The sequence below is a fragment of the Leptonychotes weddellii genome, chromosome 1, assembly GCF_054177405.1.
Source record: "Leptonychotes weddellii isolate Sample4059 chromosome 1, ASM5417740v2, whole genome shotgun sequence".
Taxonomy (NCBI): domain Eukaryota; kingdom Metazoa; phylum Chordata; class Mammalia; order Carnivora; family Phocidae; genus Leptonychotes; species Leptonychotes weddellii.
The window spans coordinates 133693354-133709569 of NC_138369.1; the positions used below are offsets into that span (position 1 = coordinate 133693354).

General features: G+C 43.2%; 1 protein-coding gene across 1 annotated transcript in view; it reads left to right on the plus strand.

Moving 5' to 3' along the window:
* Positions 1–15886, plus strand: part of HGD (homogentisate 1,2-dioxygenase) — a 41692-nt gene extending 25806 nt beyond the window's left edge. The window contains exons 8-14 of the mRNA XM_006731937.3: positions 710–789; positions 1362–1461; positions 3524–3648; positions 6032–6136; positions 8590–8716; positions 12496–12677; positions 15529–15886. Of these exons, the coding sequence (XP_006732000.1) occupies positions 710–789; positions 1362–1461; positions 3524–3648; positions 6032–6136; positions 8590–8716; positions 12496–12677; positions 15529–15678 (869 nt within the window). The 3' untranslated portion in view covers positions 15679–15886. The remainder of the gene's footprint in view (positions 1–709; positions 790–1361; positions 1462–3523; positions 3649–6031; positions 6137–8589; positions 8717–12495; positions 12678–15528) is intronic.
* The last annotated feature ends 330 nt before the right edge of the window (positions 15887–16216 follow it).

Sequence of the window (16216 nt, forward strand, 5' to 3'; positions counted from 1 at the left end):
AATCTACAGACTGAGGTCTAGAGGCCATTGGTGGTCTGAAAAAGATTCCTGGTGTACCTCAAAGCCCCTGGTCTATTTCTTGGTCTCTCTGTCTTTGCCCATCTCTGCTGGGCCTTTCTAATATGGGAGATCTGGAATGCTGAAAAGAAATAAAGAGTAATACCAACATGTGATTAACTTATTAAGATAATTCTATTTGCTTTCAAACCTGCCCAAGAAAAGACTATCTGTCATTGATATCTGCCATTTAGATAGAAATTTTCATGATGGTATCTAAAATAGAATGTCTCTTAGAGATTTCTCTGGTCTACCCATTCTATTTGATGGTTTCAATATTGATATTTTGTAGTCACCATTTTGGTGTAGACATTAGATATGCAAATGCCAGACTCGCTGGAACTATCAGAAGTGAGTGGTTTTCCATCTGATTTCTGTTGCCCTTTTTGGTCAATCCACAGAACCGGGCATATACAAGCTCTTTACCTCGCAAACAAAAATAAGCAGAATCGATTTTTTCATTCACTTTCTTCCAGGTAGTAAAATTGTTAACCTAACTTGTCAGAATATTCATTTCCCCCCATGAGATTCAGTAAAGCTCTTTGTTTTGGAATGAAAAATCAAATGCAGCCCTTGAGCCTTTTACTCTTCATGAAGTGGTCCTCATGCGAAAAGAGTTGTTTGTTCACTGCTGCCCTGTCTTTTTTGTTAGTTCCCCAGAAAGGGAAACTTCACATTTACACTGAGTTTGGCAGGATGCTTGTGCAGCCCAATGAGATCTGCGTCATTCAGGTTGGTGATGTGTCCCCTTCTTCCCCTGCCTCTCCCTAATTTGGGAGCAATCAGATGTTGCAACTGCTGTCATTTCCAAATCTAAAATTTCTTGGTGGATCATGTCTGAGCAAGGGGAGGGAGTTTTAGTCATGCAGGAGGCTCCCTGTGCTGAAGGGGAAGCAGGCTTGGGAGCCTGATTTGTTTTAAAATATGACACAATCACAAAGCAAAGAGCATTATCAATTTGCTTTCCTAAATACTCATACACACTTTGGATAAGGCTCTGTTTCCATGGATTGGTGTGGGGGCTGGGGTGCATTGAAGACTAATTTCTTAAAAATTCGGCTATATCGGAGCACTGGTATCTCTGAACCCAGTGAGAGATTAGAGTAGAATTGGTTTGGGTCACAGATGTGATTAGGAGTTAAATTTTTCATTTTAACTCATCTTTGAGCTGGTCACCTCTCAAACATAACTCATCAGACTGTAGCTTTATTTTTGCATCTGGGGCTAGCTGTGGCTCTGGGGCAGCTTTTTATAGCTACAGGTATGATTTGGGAGTGCACACCAATGTCTACTTCCCGTTCCAGAGAGGAATGCGGTTCAGCATTGATGTCTTCGAGGAGACCAGGGGCTACATCCTGGAGGTCTACGGTGTCCACTTTGAGTTGCCTGACCTGGGACCAATCGGTAAATCTTCACTACAAGCTTTTAAGCTCCCTTGAGATATAGGACAGATAATTGCATGAGAGTTAAACATCCTTCTCCCCTTATTATCCTTCTCCCCTCATGATCTCACTCAAATTTCAACTTTCCTCTCTAGACAACTTCTCTAGATCAAGTGTAGTTGGGAATTTCAGAAGCCTATTAGAACTCTCTAAACAACCCCAGACATGTTTTTTTCAGACCTCTAAGTTCAGAGGTTCTGTGCAATGGCTGACCCAACTGATGAAATGAAATCATTAATTAGCTCATCAGTATATCAATCCATCAGCTAGTCTTGGCTCTGTGTTGTGCTGAGGGTAATTACGGAATCTCATTAAGAGTAACACAGGCCTCTTCCCATAAAATACATACATAAAAATAAACAACTGAAGCCAACCCATTATAAATTTCTCTCTAGAGTAGTATATAGACCATTGGAGAGCAGACAGTATGTAATAGATTTCTGGTTATACAGTGTACACCCTAAAGGATGTAGAAGTTTGGGTTACTAGGGGTCAAGTCACCAGGAATAGCTTTACAGAACAGATGAGATTTGACTAATTCTTGATGAAAAGCTGAGGACAAACAAAAAGGAAAGGGAACCACTTAAGCAAAACCATACATGTGGGAATGAACTTTGTGAATAGGAGGGAGATCATTTTCTCAAGTCAATAAGTTGTGTGTAGACAATAAAGCAGGGGAAAGACATAAAAACGGCAAGGGCTGTACCCCTATGGAAAGGGGACTTGGATTGAAAGATGCATGGTCTACAAACCTCACATTCAACTCAGCACATTCCACAAAATGTACACAGTTAACTCGGGGCCGTGAAGGAGCTAGAAACCTTCTCCATGAGGCAAGACGAAAACTTTCAAAAGTGAATCAAGGTCCCCCCACCCCCGATTCTTCTGGCAAACTGGAGGCAGGAGATGCGGGAGAGAAGTGAAGGTGGTAGGAGGAGTTGTTCTCAAAACATCTTTTGGAGTGAAAGGAGGGGCTGGGAAAATTGGCCCCTGGTGTCATCTGTGACATGTTTGCTAAAGGTGGTGGCCACACCTCCCAGTTCTTCCTTTCCTTGTCAACAGCTTTTTGAGAGCCAAACAGGACAGGCCAGCATGTGCCTTCTGGTCACTTCCCTGGGGAGATCCAAATAGTCAGAGGAAGGTGGGAGGCAGCAGAGAGGCAGCTGGAGCCATGGCGGGCCGTCTGTCATCCTGCTCACCACCCGCTCTTCCCACTTCAGTCTGGCTTCCTGCTGCTCTACAGTCAGCATAGCCTCCAGGTTCCGTGGAATACATACCCTCTGGAAAATATATATAATTTACTAACCAGCTGGGGGCTTATATTTTTTAACCCCAGGAGCCAGAAATGATAAAACACTCCCCAGGTCTCTCCTCTCAGAGTTAAATTATGTTTTTGCACTTAATACTTTTTATTTTTGGTCTTTTGATTTATTTTCTTTCTCTGGAGGGAACACTCACTCCTAAGCAAAGGTAAGCAGGCAAGTCCTGAGTACTTTTTTCCTGAGTGGCAGATAGATCTGTCAGGCTGGAGAGCAGTTTTGCAGACTTGGATGGATTCCGACTTCTGTCTGAGGAACAGAGGCATGCCTGGGGGCAACAGTATGTAACCCTTCCTTTCTGAGATCAAGGACTGTAGATGAGTTCTAGAATCATCATGGTTTTCTTGGGGAGAAGTTCTAGTATTCTACCAGATCTTCCCTTGGCCTCTTTTCTAGTCTCATCCTCTCCCCTCAACTGCAGTGATGCAATAATGCATGTAATATGGTCAATAAACCATATTTACTCTACAACTTTAGGAGGTGATGCTGGTGATGATGATGATGATTTTCATGATTCTTTTTCCTAATCAAATTCCTTGGGTCCTCCTAAAAGGGTACCAGACTGGGATTCCAATGAGCCTCTGGACAATGAAAACAAATTGTGGAATGGCTCTTGACATGGCCCTTTCTCTTTGTGCAACTGTGGGCATCTTTCCAATGTGATTTCAGAAGTATCTAAAAGACTTTTGGGTCGCTGTGTTCTAGGAGCCAATGGCTTGGCCAATCCTCGAGATTTTTTGATACCCGTTGCCTGGTATGAAGATCGCCAAGTGCCAGGTGGTTACACTGTGATTAATAAATACCAGGGCAAGCTATTTGCTGCTAAACAGGTAAAGTAAGAGGGTCGATGGACAGGAATGGAATAAATAGTTATTAAGCACCTACTGATTGCTAAGGCCAGTGTTAAGTACTTTACATATCCTTTCATTTTTACCATACCACTAAGACATTACAAATAAAGTACTATTTGCCTCATTTGTAGTCACAAAAGGTAGTGACAAGTAATTTACCAAATGTCATAGTAAATGGCAGAACTAGCATTAGACCCTATATCTGTTTGACTCCAAAGGTCATGCTCTTTCCACTCACCAAGCAATAAAAATCCTGGCAATATGTAGCTCTCTATAAATGGTATATAAAATATACTATACAGGCAGGGTAATATGTTATGAAAAGGGAAATGAGTAAACAAGCAGATCATCTAAGATTTTTATTACCAATGGCACCATATTTCAAATAGAAGCTATGACTGATACAAAAAAAGTAGAACTCAATTAATTAGCTTGACCTAGTTTATACCACCAGCCTTGTAAACTCAGGAGATAAGCAAAGGCATAGATAATAATAATAATAAATAATAATGTAATATGTAATCTATAATACATTAGCATATATTATATTATTGCTCAATGTACTGAATATATATTAGCAGAATGTAATTATATAACCAAAGTAATCCAAAGATTTCTTCTGTTTACCTTTATTTATTACCATTATTTTTGCCCATTTGACATATAGCTTATATTTTTCAAGGCATATTATTTCCCTTGGACAGCATCCAAGGTAGATGGTGTGCTAACCAGCAGAGGCCAACTAGTTTGGCACTTAAAATTAACCCCTGAGAGTTAATTGCCAGCCTCATTGACACATTGTCACCTTCATATTGTCTGGGTCAGAATTTCTCAAAATGTGGTTTAGAGACCATTTGCACCAGAAATCCTAAGGGAAGCTTGTTTAAAATGCAGATCCTTCGATGTTATTCCAGCCTGGCAAAGATGATAACTTCTGGGCACGGGGTGTGGAAACCTGCATTCATTTTAAGCATGCTCCCCGTATTATTTTTGACATGTAGTTGATAGAGAACCAGTATTCTAAAGGTAGCCAGCAGCTCCGTGGGTTTCCACTTTCTAAGTGGACTCTGTGCTGGTTATTCTCTGTGTGAGTTCCCACACTGATCCATTACCCCTTCTCTGCCATGATCTGTGTCCTGGGAGATGACCTGTATGGGCTCCCTAGCCAGCTGGTTTTGGGTTGGGTTCAAACAGTGGGAGGTACTCACAGGAAGTTGGAGGCAGGAGGAAAGACAAGTTGAGGTTTTTCTTCTCCTGTTTCTTCCCTATTTGGGACTGCATCCCTCCATGATCTCAGTTCCTGCTGGGTAGCCCCAGTGGCGTCCTGGAGCCAGTTCATACTGGCATGCAAGAGCTGATAGACACATTGTTCCCAGCTTTGTGTTCAGCAACATTACATTAGTAGCTCAAAAGTGATGAGGGTGGAATACTTATACCCACAAAATTAACAAATGCTATAAAACAGAGCATTTTTTCCCCAGAGAGATAGTTGCTAGTTGTTAAATATTTACCAACACACCATTGAGCAGCCCCTTCTTCGTGGTTCTAGCTCTTGCTGGAATCCTATAACAACAGTGTCTTCACATATCCCACAGGCCTAGGAATGGCGATGGCTTCCCATTGTTGCTAGGCTCAGAAACCTCAGCATCTCTAGTCAGTTCACCTAACCCTAATCACACCTCTGTTAGTAGTCCCTTCAGTAAAGTCTTTAGAATATTCTGAGTTAGATGCTGTTTCCAGAACAGATGCATGGCTGCAGTGGGGACTACCTTCCTGTCACAGAGCACCGATCCTCTCCTACCCCAGAGGAGCAGGCCCAAGGAGCATCACCTCGGGATTGCTCTGAAAACTCAAGTCCTTGGGGCTGGAACTCTTAGGTACCACCTTCCTGCACTCAGCGACCTAGGAACTGAGTGTACCAGAAGCTCCTCTAGGCAGCAATTACCTGGAGAGCAGTCCCAGCAAGTGCCTGCCCTTTGCACCAGGAACCCCAGCCCAGATGGTCTGAGAATTGCTGACATCCACAGATTCTCACAACTGTGTTGAAAATTGTTGAAAAGGCACTACCTGGAGAATGTGTTGTGCTTCTGCTGCACTGTGATCAGAGGCTGCTGCAGCTTATGAACTGGAAAAATAGGGTTAGTGGCTTAGCAAGGGACAGTTTGAAGGCACGGGAAGCAACCACAAAATGATTCAGGGTCATACTTCTCCCAAGGGACGCCATTACTAAATTATGAGAACAAAATCAAATCAAAAAGAGAGGCAGTGATGCCAAGTACAAACTGTGGAAGCACAGCTACAAAAGCTTTAAGCACTGAGATTACCCTTTCCTGTTTTTTTGTTTGTTTGTTTTTGTGATCAGGACGTCTCCCCATTCAATGTTGTGGCCTGGCACGGGAACTACACCCCCTACAAGTACAACTTGGAGAACTTCATGGTCATTAACTCGGTGGCCTTTGACCATGCAGTAAGTCTGGACCATGGAGGGGCCCTGGGGATGGGGCAGCCCTTAGGTGGGAGGGGTCCATAGTAGGTCCCCGATATTCACAGATTTAACATTTCCAGTGTCACCCTTGGAAGCCCAAGATATAGTCATTCATCATTGCGCTGACAGGAATTTGAATCCCCTGCAGCCAGGCTTTGGGGAACAGAGTAAATAACAAGCTACTGGGGGAGCCAAGCCTGACATGCAACACTCAGCTTTGAACACAGCTTAGTTCTTACACCGAGTATCTCAGTAATTCCCATAGATGGCCAAAAACTTAGTTTCTCCTTAGCAAATGTATCCCCCAAAGAAACCAACTGCTAATGTTGGTGATAAAGTGATGAGAAAGAGACAGCTCTGGATTTGGAAAGTTCTCTGTCCTGCTTATGAATGCTGAGTCTGCTCGGTCCGGCTTCCTACTCCGGTATTCCACTCCTGGCTATTTTTAGCCGTGATGGAGCAGACAGCCCTCTTCTAAAGTTCCTCAGAATGCTCAGGGCCTGAATTTAAAACACATAAGTTCTAAAGTGTGAATTCGGTGATATTTTTCACTCAATTAGAGGGCCACAAATAAGCCCCTGGTCTACAGGGCAAGCCCCCAAGGCCCCACATTCGTGATAAAGTGCTCCATTCTGAGATCCCGGGGGAAAGTTCATTTTGCAGTCTAGTTCATAATAGATTAACTTAACCCAAAAGCTGGAGGGATAATTAGAGCAGAAGCCAGAGAACCAGAGACAGAAAGATTACTCTGAGTCAGTTCAGCTTATCTCTAGGGGGACAAAACTACCTTTCTGAAGAGCAACAAAACCAAAAGGGAAAAGAAAATGAGGCATCAAGCCCAAAACAGCATGAAAAAGGATCCAGAGACACGGATAGAGCTTTATTTGAGCCTCACTACCTTTTCTTTAACAGTTTCAGATCATTTCTCAAGACAGAGGAAGAAGTGTAAAATCTCACAGCGATAGGGTTGGGGTTTTGGCTTGCCTTTGCATGGGGCCAATCTTTGTACTGCTGCTACAGTTATTCTTCCAAAATCCAGGTCCGATCATTCTACCGCTGCATTAGAAAATCTGTGCAGCCTCCCCATGGTTTAGGATAGTCTGAGCTCTGAAGCGTGGTATCTGATGCTCTCCACCATCTGGCCCTGGACTCATTTTTCCAGTACCAACTCTTAGCCCCTCTGCCTTCTGCCAGTGCATTCTGGGCTTTAGCTTTCCTGCCTCTTAACAAAATCTCTGTGCATTTTGATGTCCTTCCTGTTTTCTGTGCTTAAAATGCCTTTTCCTTTCTCTCCTTCCTTCCTTCTTTTTCCTTCCCGCCTCCCTTTTTCTTTCTTTCTCCTTTCATTTTTCAAAAACTGCCTCAAATATCACCCCCTCTTTGAAGCCTTCCCTGATCCTCTCAGGTAGGTGGCATCCTCTCTACTCCCTTGGATTTCTATTTATAAAGCTAGATTGCCCTTGGCACCTTGCCGTGGTCAGTTGTTCACACACCTGTTTTATGACTCCTCCAGGACCCCCACACTACCATCACTGACAATGCTAAAGGGGCAAGGAATAGTTCTCAACCATCTTTGAATCCCAGACCCTAGCATGGCATGTGAAAGCAAACATGATCATTGATTTCAATGAAATTGAATCTCAGTCTTTCCATTGAAGGATTCTAAAGTTCTTTTAAAATCACAATATTGTCCCCCAGCCTATGCCCTCTACATTACCACCACCCAAACTAATGATGTAAGTGGTGTATTCTAGACCTGAGAGTCAAACAAGGGTAAGGAAAGCAATGAGGATACCATCTGGAATCTCTGTGATGCCCTCAAAGAGAAGCATATCCTACATCTATACCAAGAGTTGGATACTATTTTATTTCTATTTCCACCTCACTCTGAGCATCCCTTCTGCTGAGAACTCCCTGCAGCACATCCCAGCTCTTGTCACCCTGACCTGAGGTTGGGAGGCAGGCACGACTGGTTCTCAGACCCACAGGGTAACACTTGCATGAAATGGGGGCTCAGCAGGGTGAGAAAGCAGCTCCAAATCCTCTTAGCTGGTGTTAATTCATTTTGCTTCAAGCAAGAGGGGAAAGTCAGATGATTTCTACACCTCAATGACAAGCCCAGACTTCTTAGCGTTGGCCTGTGTGGCTTGATCAGAAATTACAGTGTTGGGGCGCCTGGGTGGCTCAGTCAGTTAAGCCTCGGACTCTTGATCTCAGATCAGGTCTTGATCTTGGGTTCTGAAGTCAAGCCCCAGGTTGGGCTCCATGATGGGCTCCACGAGAGGCCCTGCGATGGGTATGCAGCCTACTTAAAAAAAAAAAAAATAACAACCTAGAGTCAACTTGGAAACCCCTTCCAGTGTGGGTGACATGTGTACCATTGTCCAGTCACCTCCCTTCCATCGTGGGCTCGGTGTCTCCTTGTGCTTTCACAGGATCCATCCATCTTCACAGTATTGACCGCCAAGTCTGTCCGCCCCGGAGTGGCTATCGCTGATTTTGTCATCTTCCCACCTCGATGGGGGGTTGCTGACAAGACCTTCAGGCCTCCTTATTACCACAGTAAGTCTCTATTTTACCAAGCCACATTGGAAACCAAAGAGACCACAAAGTGTTGAACATTAGCCATTGGGAATACCACAGTATGGTGTCCCTGGACACCATACTGTGCTGGCTTTTAGGATCCTGCCTCCGGAGGCCCTAGTGCTGCTCCCCAGACTTGTAGTTGCTGAAACACCATGACTTCCGTGGAGATGGCAGTGATGTGTTGACTCTGAGAAGGAAGTAATGCCTACAGCCCAGTTCCTCTGGCCCTGAGGAGAGGCAGAAAGGCCGATAAAGTGTGAAGCAAGACGTTTCTTTACATTTCAGATGCTTCTTTTGGGGGAGAGGGAATGGTGGGATGTTGTTGGTTAGTTTTTTGTTTTGGGAAAGCTCTTTACCTAAGCCTGGTTCAAGAGCCAGTAAAATGTGCCTTCTCCAATTATTTTGGTGGAATAAAACAGGCTGCAGCCCACACTAGGGAATGGACCCCATTCTGGATGCAATTTCTATGGATCATTTGTTGCCTAGAACAGAACTTACTAAATCTATTATTTTTATTTTATTTATTATTACTAGCAGCTAACAATTACTGACCATTTTCTTTGGCTCTGTTATAAGTTCTTTAAAACTATTAAACCATTTAATCCTCAACACAGTTATAAGAGGGAGGTAGTATCATTATCCCCTTTTTTTCAGAAGGTAAAACTGAGGCATGAGGGATTAAGTAATTTGGAAAGATCGAATAACTAGTTAAGTGGTGGAGTCAGGATTTAATTGAAGGCAATCTGATGCCAGAGCACACACACACTCACAACCACTAACCGATGTGCCTAGCACAGTGCCCGATACACAATAGGCATCTAATAAACATTTATTTAATTAGTAAATGCATCACCAAGAATGAATAAGGTATTTCACGGCTGCACTTAATGAAGCTGGCATTTTTAATAGTCCAATAGCTGGCCGTAAATCCAACCTAAAGGTCAATGTACAATTCCACTTCCTGAAGATTGCATTTTTGTACCTAGAGTTCTGGAAAGACTCTGAGGTGCATTTCAGACACCAGATACTTTGTAAATAGAATAAAAACAAACTACCATCTTTTCCGAGGAGTGTTCTGGAAGTTAGTCCCCGAGAGGACCTGCTGTCCAGGAGAGAGAATTGCTTTAGCTTAGCCTGTACCTCATATGCCCGTCCTTGATAACTCACTATTTCACCTAGTTCTTGTGTTGAGGCTGCTTTATGGGACTGAGGTGGAGGTTCTCACATTTTCATATGTGTCAATGTCACTGGAGGGCTTGTTAAAACACAGATTCTTGGGCCCCACCCTCAGAATTTCTGCTCCAGTAGGTCTAGGGTGGGGCCTGAGAATTGGCCTTTGTAGCAAGCTCCCACAAGCTGCTGTTCCAGGAACCACACTTTGAGAACAGTAGGAATCTAAAAATCACTTAGAATGCCTCCTAAAAAAAAAAGTCTTCCCAGCGCCCACTCTCAGAGAGTATAATTAGTTGGTTCTGAGGTGGAACCTCAGAATCTGCATTTTGAGTTAGCAAGTCAGAGGAGTCCACAGGCCATATATTGAGAGGCGCTGGCCTGCGGCTCGTCTCCCTGCCCAGGGAGAAGGCTAACAGAGCCATCTAACTCAGACAAGTCTGCTACTGTGCTACACCTCTCAAGCCACTTTGGTTTGTAGTTCATTTGCCTGAAACAAATGACCTTGTGAAATGGCTCTTATAATTTTTTAAAAGACTCTCAAGTACCTTTGGCCCAGGATAGATAGATATCAGAAAGGTATGGTTGCCTGAGTTAGTTGGAAAAACCACAGAACCCCAAGTTAAAATTATTTTTTTCCAGAGGTATTAAAACTATTGCTTTAGCAATAATCAAAATCTTTGCTACTTTGATGTAACTTTATAGAAGTGGAGAATTATTTCTGTAGAAACACTGTCTCCAGTCATCTTAATGTACTTGAGTCAACTGGATTCAGCATTAATCAGAGAGGCAAAGTCTACCCTCCACATGTCCTTTGAGGTATAGAAAATGATATAGAAATGTCATCACCAAAATCATTGCTACCTAAATTTGTATTCAGATCAAAGCTGAATTCTGCATTGCTCTCTTCTTAAAATTAAGCCATGAAGGTGACCCTGAGGACACATCCTAGATTGAGGAGTGTGACAACATATTTCAGTCATGAGCAGAACTGCTTTTAAAATATAGACACCTTATGCTTACAGTTGCTTCTTTTCCTCTATTTCCGCTTCATGGAGAAACGAGTAGAGCTATGATCTGGGTCTTACTTTTTCTACAGGGGCCTGCAGCAGCATTTTGTTTCCTAGGCAGGATGAATATGGCTGCCTAGTCAATGACAGAAATATTTTGGCACTTGGTTATACTTCACATGTAAGGAAGAAGGCTGGGGCATCTATCACGCCAAATGTCCAGGTTTGCAAGGGTTGCCAATGCCATAGCTCTCTGCTCTGTTCGTGGTCTGCACTCTCAGCCCTCTCATGGGACAGACTATGAGAGTAAGTTTAGATGGGCTATTTCTTACTCATCTCTATCATAGCATTTAGCACAGTGTCCAATTACACATGTGGATGGATGGATAGGCAGACAGATGGGGTGGCGAATGGACAGATGCGTAGGTGGGTGAATGAATGGAAAGGCACTTCAACTTTCTCAGGTATTGTATTTCTTTAATTCTTGCCCTAAGTGTGTTGCTGTTCTAGTAAAGAGCTTTATTTCAGTAAAAACATATGATTGAAAGAGTGGGAACGTGGTGATTTTTGTCAAATTTTGCTGACTCCAGAAAGCACAACTAAGACCAATGTACTTAACTTAGATTAAAGCAAATTTCCATTTAATATGAGAGAACTTTCTAACACCCAGAGCTTTTCAATAGTATGGTAGGTTGCTTTGTTGAGTAGAGAGCTTCCATTCACAGGAGGCATGCAGGCAGACCCCAGGAATTAATCTGTCAGGAATGATATAGAAATTCTTCTGTATTGAGTAGAAGTAGTGATCCTTTCCAATTTTAAAATTTTAGGATTCTATGAAGAGAATATCAGTGGAACTAGAAAGAAAAGAATGAATCTAAGAAGCATTTTGGAGGGTAGAAAATAAGATGATAGATTCAGAAACAGAAGATAATGTTTGTTAGGCTATATAGCATTTATGGACTGGTTTTTATAGCTACTGAGATCTTTTCACACAGATTATCATTTGATAATAGACTCCAAGTCCAGAGTTCTTTCCATTACATGACTCTTCCATCAACACATTCACACACACACACACACACACGCACACACACCCCATCTCGGTTTTCTGGATTGGGAACCAGAAATATGGTGATACCATGTACTACTGTGGGGCTATTTGGGGGAGGAGCAGATCAGATCTGGGAAAGAAGATGATTTTAATACAGGACTTATAAGCCTAGGTGATAGAGCACATCTACTCTTTATTATAACTTTCATTTTAATTATTATTAAAATTCTTGTCTGGGCCATGATTTTCTTTAGAGCCAACATTATTTCTTTCAGGCAGTGGAATTTAAGACCTCTAATAATCCACATGTCCATCAAGTAGAGTTTTGCCTACCAAGAGTTTCACACTCATGAATACTTTGTGGGGTTTTTTTCCCCTATCTATCTGTATTCATTAGTAATCCTAAAAAATTTATCAGATTCTCCTATCTTCTTGGCATTCCACAGAAATAATGCTTGAGAGGTCTTGGTACTTTACAGGTCTTGCCTTGGATAATAAAACTAATACTCTTTCAACCTTCCCAGGGAACTGCATGAGTGAATTCATGGGACTTATCAAAGGTCATTATGAGGCAAAGCAAGGTGGCTTCCTGCCAGGGGGAGGCAGCCTGCACAGCTCAATGACCCCTCATGGGCCTGATGCCGACTGCTTTGAGAAGGCCAGCAAAGCCAAGCTGGCACCTGAGAGGATTGCTGATGGCACCATGGTAAGTAAATCAAATGCCAGGCTCTGGCAGCCTCTGGGCTTCCCAACCTTCCCAAGAGGAGTGGCTTTTTTTTTTTTTTTTCTCCAAAGACACAGAGGAGTCAGGAGAGGAGAGTGTGTGTCTTTGTGTGTATTTATTTCCATGTGTGTATGCACACACCCCTATGTGTATACTAGACCTCTGATGTGGTGGGGTAGAAAGTTCTTTGGACTTGAGTCGGACCTGAAATCAAATCCTAGCTCTTAGTTCCTGCATGACCTTGAACAAGTCACTTAACTTCTCTGTGCTTCGCTTTCCCCATCTGTAGACTGGGTGTGGTAGCCACCCTAGCAGGTGGCTATATTCAACCTTATAGACTGTTCAAATACAAGGGAATATTGTCAATACTATCTGTATGCAGCCCAGAGTATATATGCTGTGTCTCAGAATCATCTGCTTTTTGAGGTAATCCTCCAGGGCCACAGTAACCAGAGATGCAGGATGTCACCTTCAGCGGAGTTCTCAAGCCAAGGAGGATCAGGAAGCCTTTGCCTCACTATAGTCAGGGCTTGTGAGCAGCAGTTCTCAGCTGTTTTCTCATTTTTTTTTTTGCTCTCTTTTGGATGGGATGAAATTGATGGGATTGAAAACCTGTTTTATATTCTTCCTGTATCAGGCTATAAACATTGAGGCTGAACACAATTGCAGTTGGCTGCGGTACTTGATTTTTATTTTATTTTTGCATTCTTGGAGGTGGAGTTTATGGACCACAAGGAGTAATTTTATGCTAAATCATATGCAAATTTGCTTTACATTTTTCAACAAATGCCTTCAATGCTACCTGACTTTAAAATCAATAGCACTCCCTGCTCGGCAGGGAGTCTGCTCCTCCCTCTGACCCTCCTCCCTCTCATGCTCTCTGTCTCTCATTCTCTCTGCCTCAAATAAATAAATAAAATCTTTAAAAAAAAAAAAAAAGGGGGGGGCGCCTGGGTGGCTCAGTTGGTTGAACGACTGCCTTCGGCTCAGGTCATGATCCTGGAGTCCCGGGATCGAGTCCCGCATCGGGCTCCCTGCTCGGCAGGGAGTCTGCTTCTCCCTCTGACCCTCCTCCCTCTCATGCTCTCTGTCTCTCATTCTCTCTGTCTCAAATAAATAAATAAAATCTTTAAAAAAAAAAAAATCAATAGCACAGAACTGCCTGACTCCATGCCCAGCTTGCAAACAGACAGCATTACCTGTCTCTCTATCCAATGAAGTTTGTTTTCAGTCCCAACTCCAGGACCAGAGTTGATGGAGCTGATCTTCAGGGGGAGGGTGCAAAGTCCCATCTGCTTGACCTTGGCTCTCTTTCCCTTTCCAAGGGCCTTTGCAGAATTTCTGTGGAGACCTACATCTCTGTGAGATGTGGCTTGACAGTCTCAATTAAGCTGTTGCCTCCAAAGGCTCTCTGAGGTACATGGGCTGTTTATATGAGAAGCAAGACTTTGGGAAATGCCTAGGGCCTGGAGCACTAGGGCAGAAAGAGCTCCCCTATGTAAGGGATTAAGGGCAGGGCATGCCCTAGGTAGCCAGAGAGCCCAGACTACCTGGCAGAGGAGTGTCTGGCACTTTACCTAGACCTAACTCTGGGTCTCCATCACCATTTCCCGTTATATAATTTGGACCCAGGCCCAGCTATACTTATCCTTATTCCAGTTTGGAATAAACAGACTTTGTATAATACTGTCTTCACAGCTCAGCTGGAATGGGGTTTTGTCACTCCAGTCAGACAGCAAGGCTCTGAAGGAGTCCTCCAAGACACAACAACAAGAACAGCCATAGTAATAACCCTTATATCTGAATAGTGCTTTATAATGTGCACAGCACTTCCACATGATCTCCTCTGGTCCTCACATCAAGCCTGTTATGAGAAGTCAGGCAAAGACAATCATCTCCATTGTTCTAGGCATAAAGAAGCTAATGCATATTAGACACCAAATATTAACAGAGGTTCTCAGGGCTGTGACACAGGAGAACTTTAACTTCCTTTTGCCAGTCTATATGTTTAAAATTTCCAGTAATGTGAACACGTAAGAATTGTAGGGTTTTATTCCTTTTATTTTATTTTATTTTTTATTTTTATTTTTAAAAGCCACAGCAACTGGTGAAGCTGGAATATTTAAGCTGCACCGAGCACTTGCATATTCATTCTGTTGGAGACAGAAACCTCCTGAACACAGCGGGACAGCCACCATTCAGAGTCTTCTGGGATAGGGTTTTTAAAAGTGCTACAGCCATTTCTGCTTCCTCCTTCCCTCCTCTTCCTCCTCCTCCTTACTCTTTCTTTTCCTCCTTCACCTTTTCCCAGCCCATCTCTTGATCAAAGTCCTGAAAAAGAAAACTCAAATCCCAGCTCTTCCACTTCTTGCTACCATCACCTAAGACAAGCCATTTCTCAGCTTTGAGCCATAGTTTCCTCCACTACAAAAATGGGGAGTATGGCCTCCCCATGAGGACATAGCCACAGTGAGTGATGGCCCCTAAGAAGATGAATATTCCTAGAACTCTCCTGCTTCTGCCTTTGGATGTAGCAAATTTAGCTCCATAACGCTAAAGGACAATGTGAGGCTTACGTGCCCAATTCCATTTTATAGAATGAAACGTGGAGCTCAGAGAAGTTAAGAGCCTTGCACCGAGTCTCACTTGCTTCTGCATGGTGGGGTCAGAGCCAGAACCCAAGGTGTGAGTCTGCTGTCCTCACTGTGTTAGCACACATAACTTCTTATTCAAAGATTCTGCCTACCTACATCTTTTCTCTTGACATCGAATCAGATATGTTTTATTATCCACTTCACTTCTTCTTTCTTGTTCCCCTCCTCATTTCCTACAGGCATTTATGTTTGAGTCTTCTCTAAGTATGGCCGTCACCAAGTGGGGGCTCAAGACCTCTAACTGTTTGGATGAGAACTACTATAAGTGCTGGGAACCTCTCAAGAGCCACTTCACCCCCAATTCCAGGAAACCAGCAGGACCTAACTGAGACTGGAGCATTGCTGCCATAATTGAAAATGGATTTGTGTGGTTTTGTTTAGAATCCTGCCCTCTGGCAGTATGAGGGAGGGGTTGGTTAAAGTGAAAACTCATTTTTTTCACAGGCAAGTAACTCAGACATTTGTAGAAATGTATTTGAAAAGTTCTATGTCAGCTTAATTACTCAATAAACACTTGACTGGTGTTCTGTGGAAGTAGCAATTGGTCATAATCAGGTCTTGATGAAGAATACCTATAGTGGCCAGGACTGGGGGTCCATGAAATTAGCTCAAGATCAAGAGCCCTTCACATGAGTTTAGCCTGCATGCTTGTATTCTGGGAGTGCAAATCCAGGGTGTTTACCACAGACCACAAGACCAAGCCACAAGGAAGGACCATGAACTGAGGTTGAAGCCAAGGCCAAGGTCCTAGGCATAGGGAATCACAAGGGTTCAGCAGAGCTCCAAACATCCAGCATCATCCTAAAATAGATGGGCAGACAGGCCAGCAGGCTGTCTGATCGTGATAGTCATGTAGCAGCCAATATA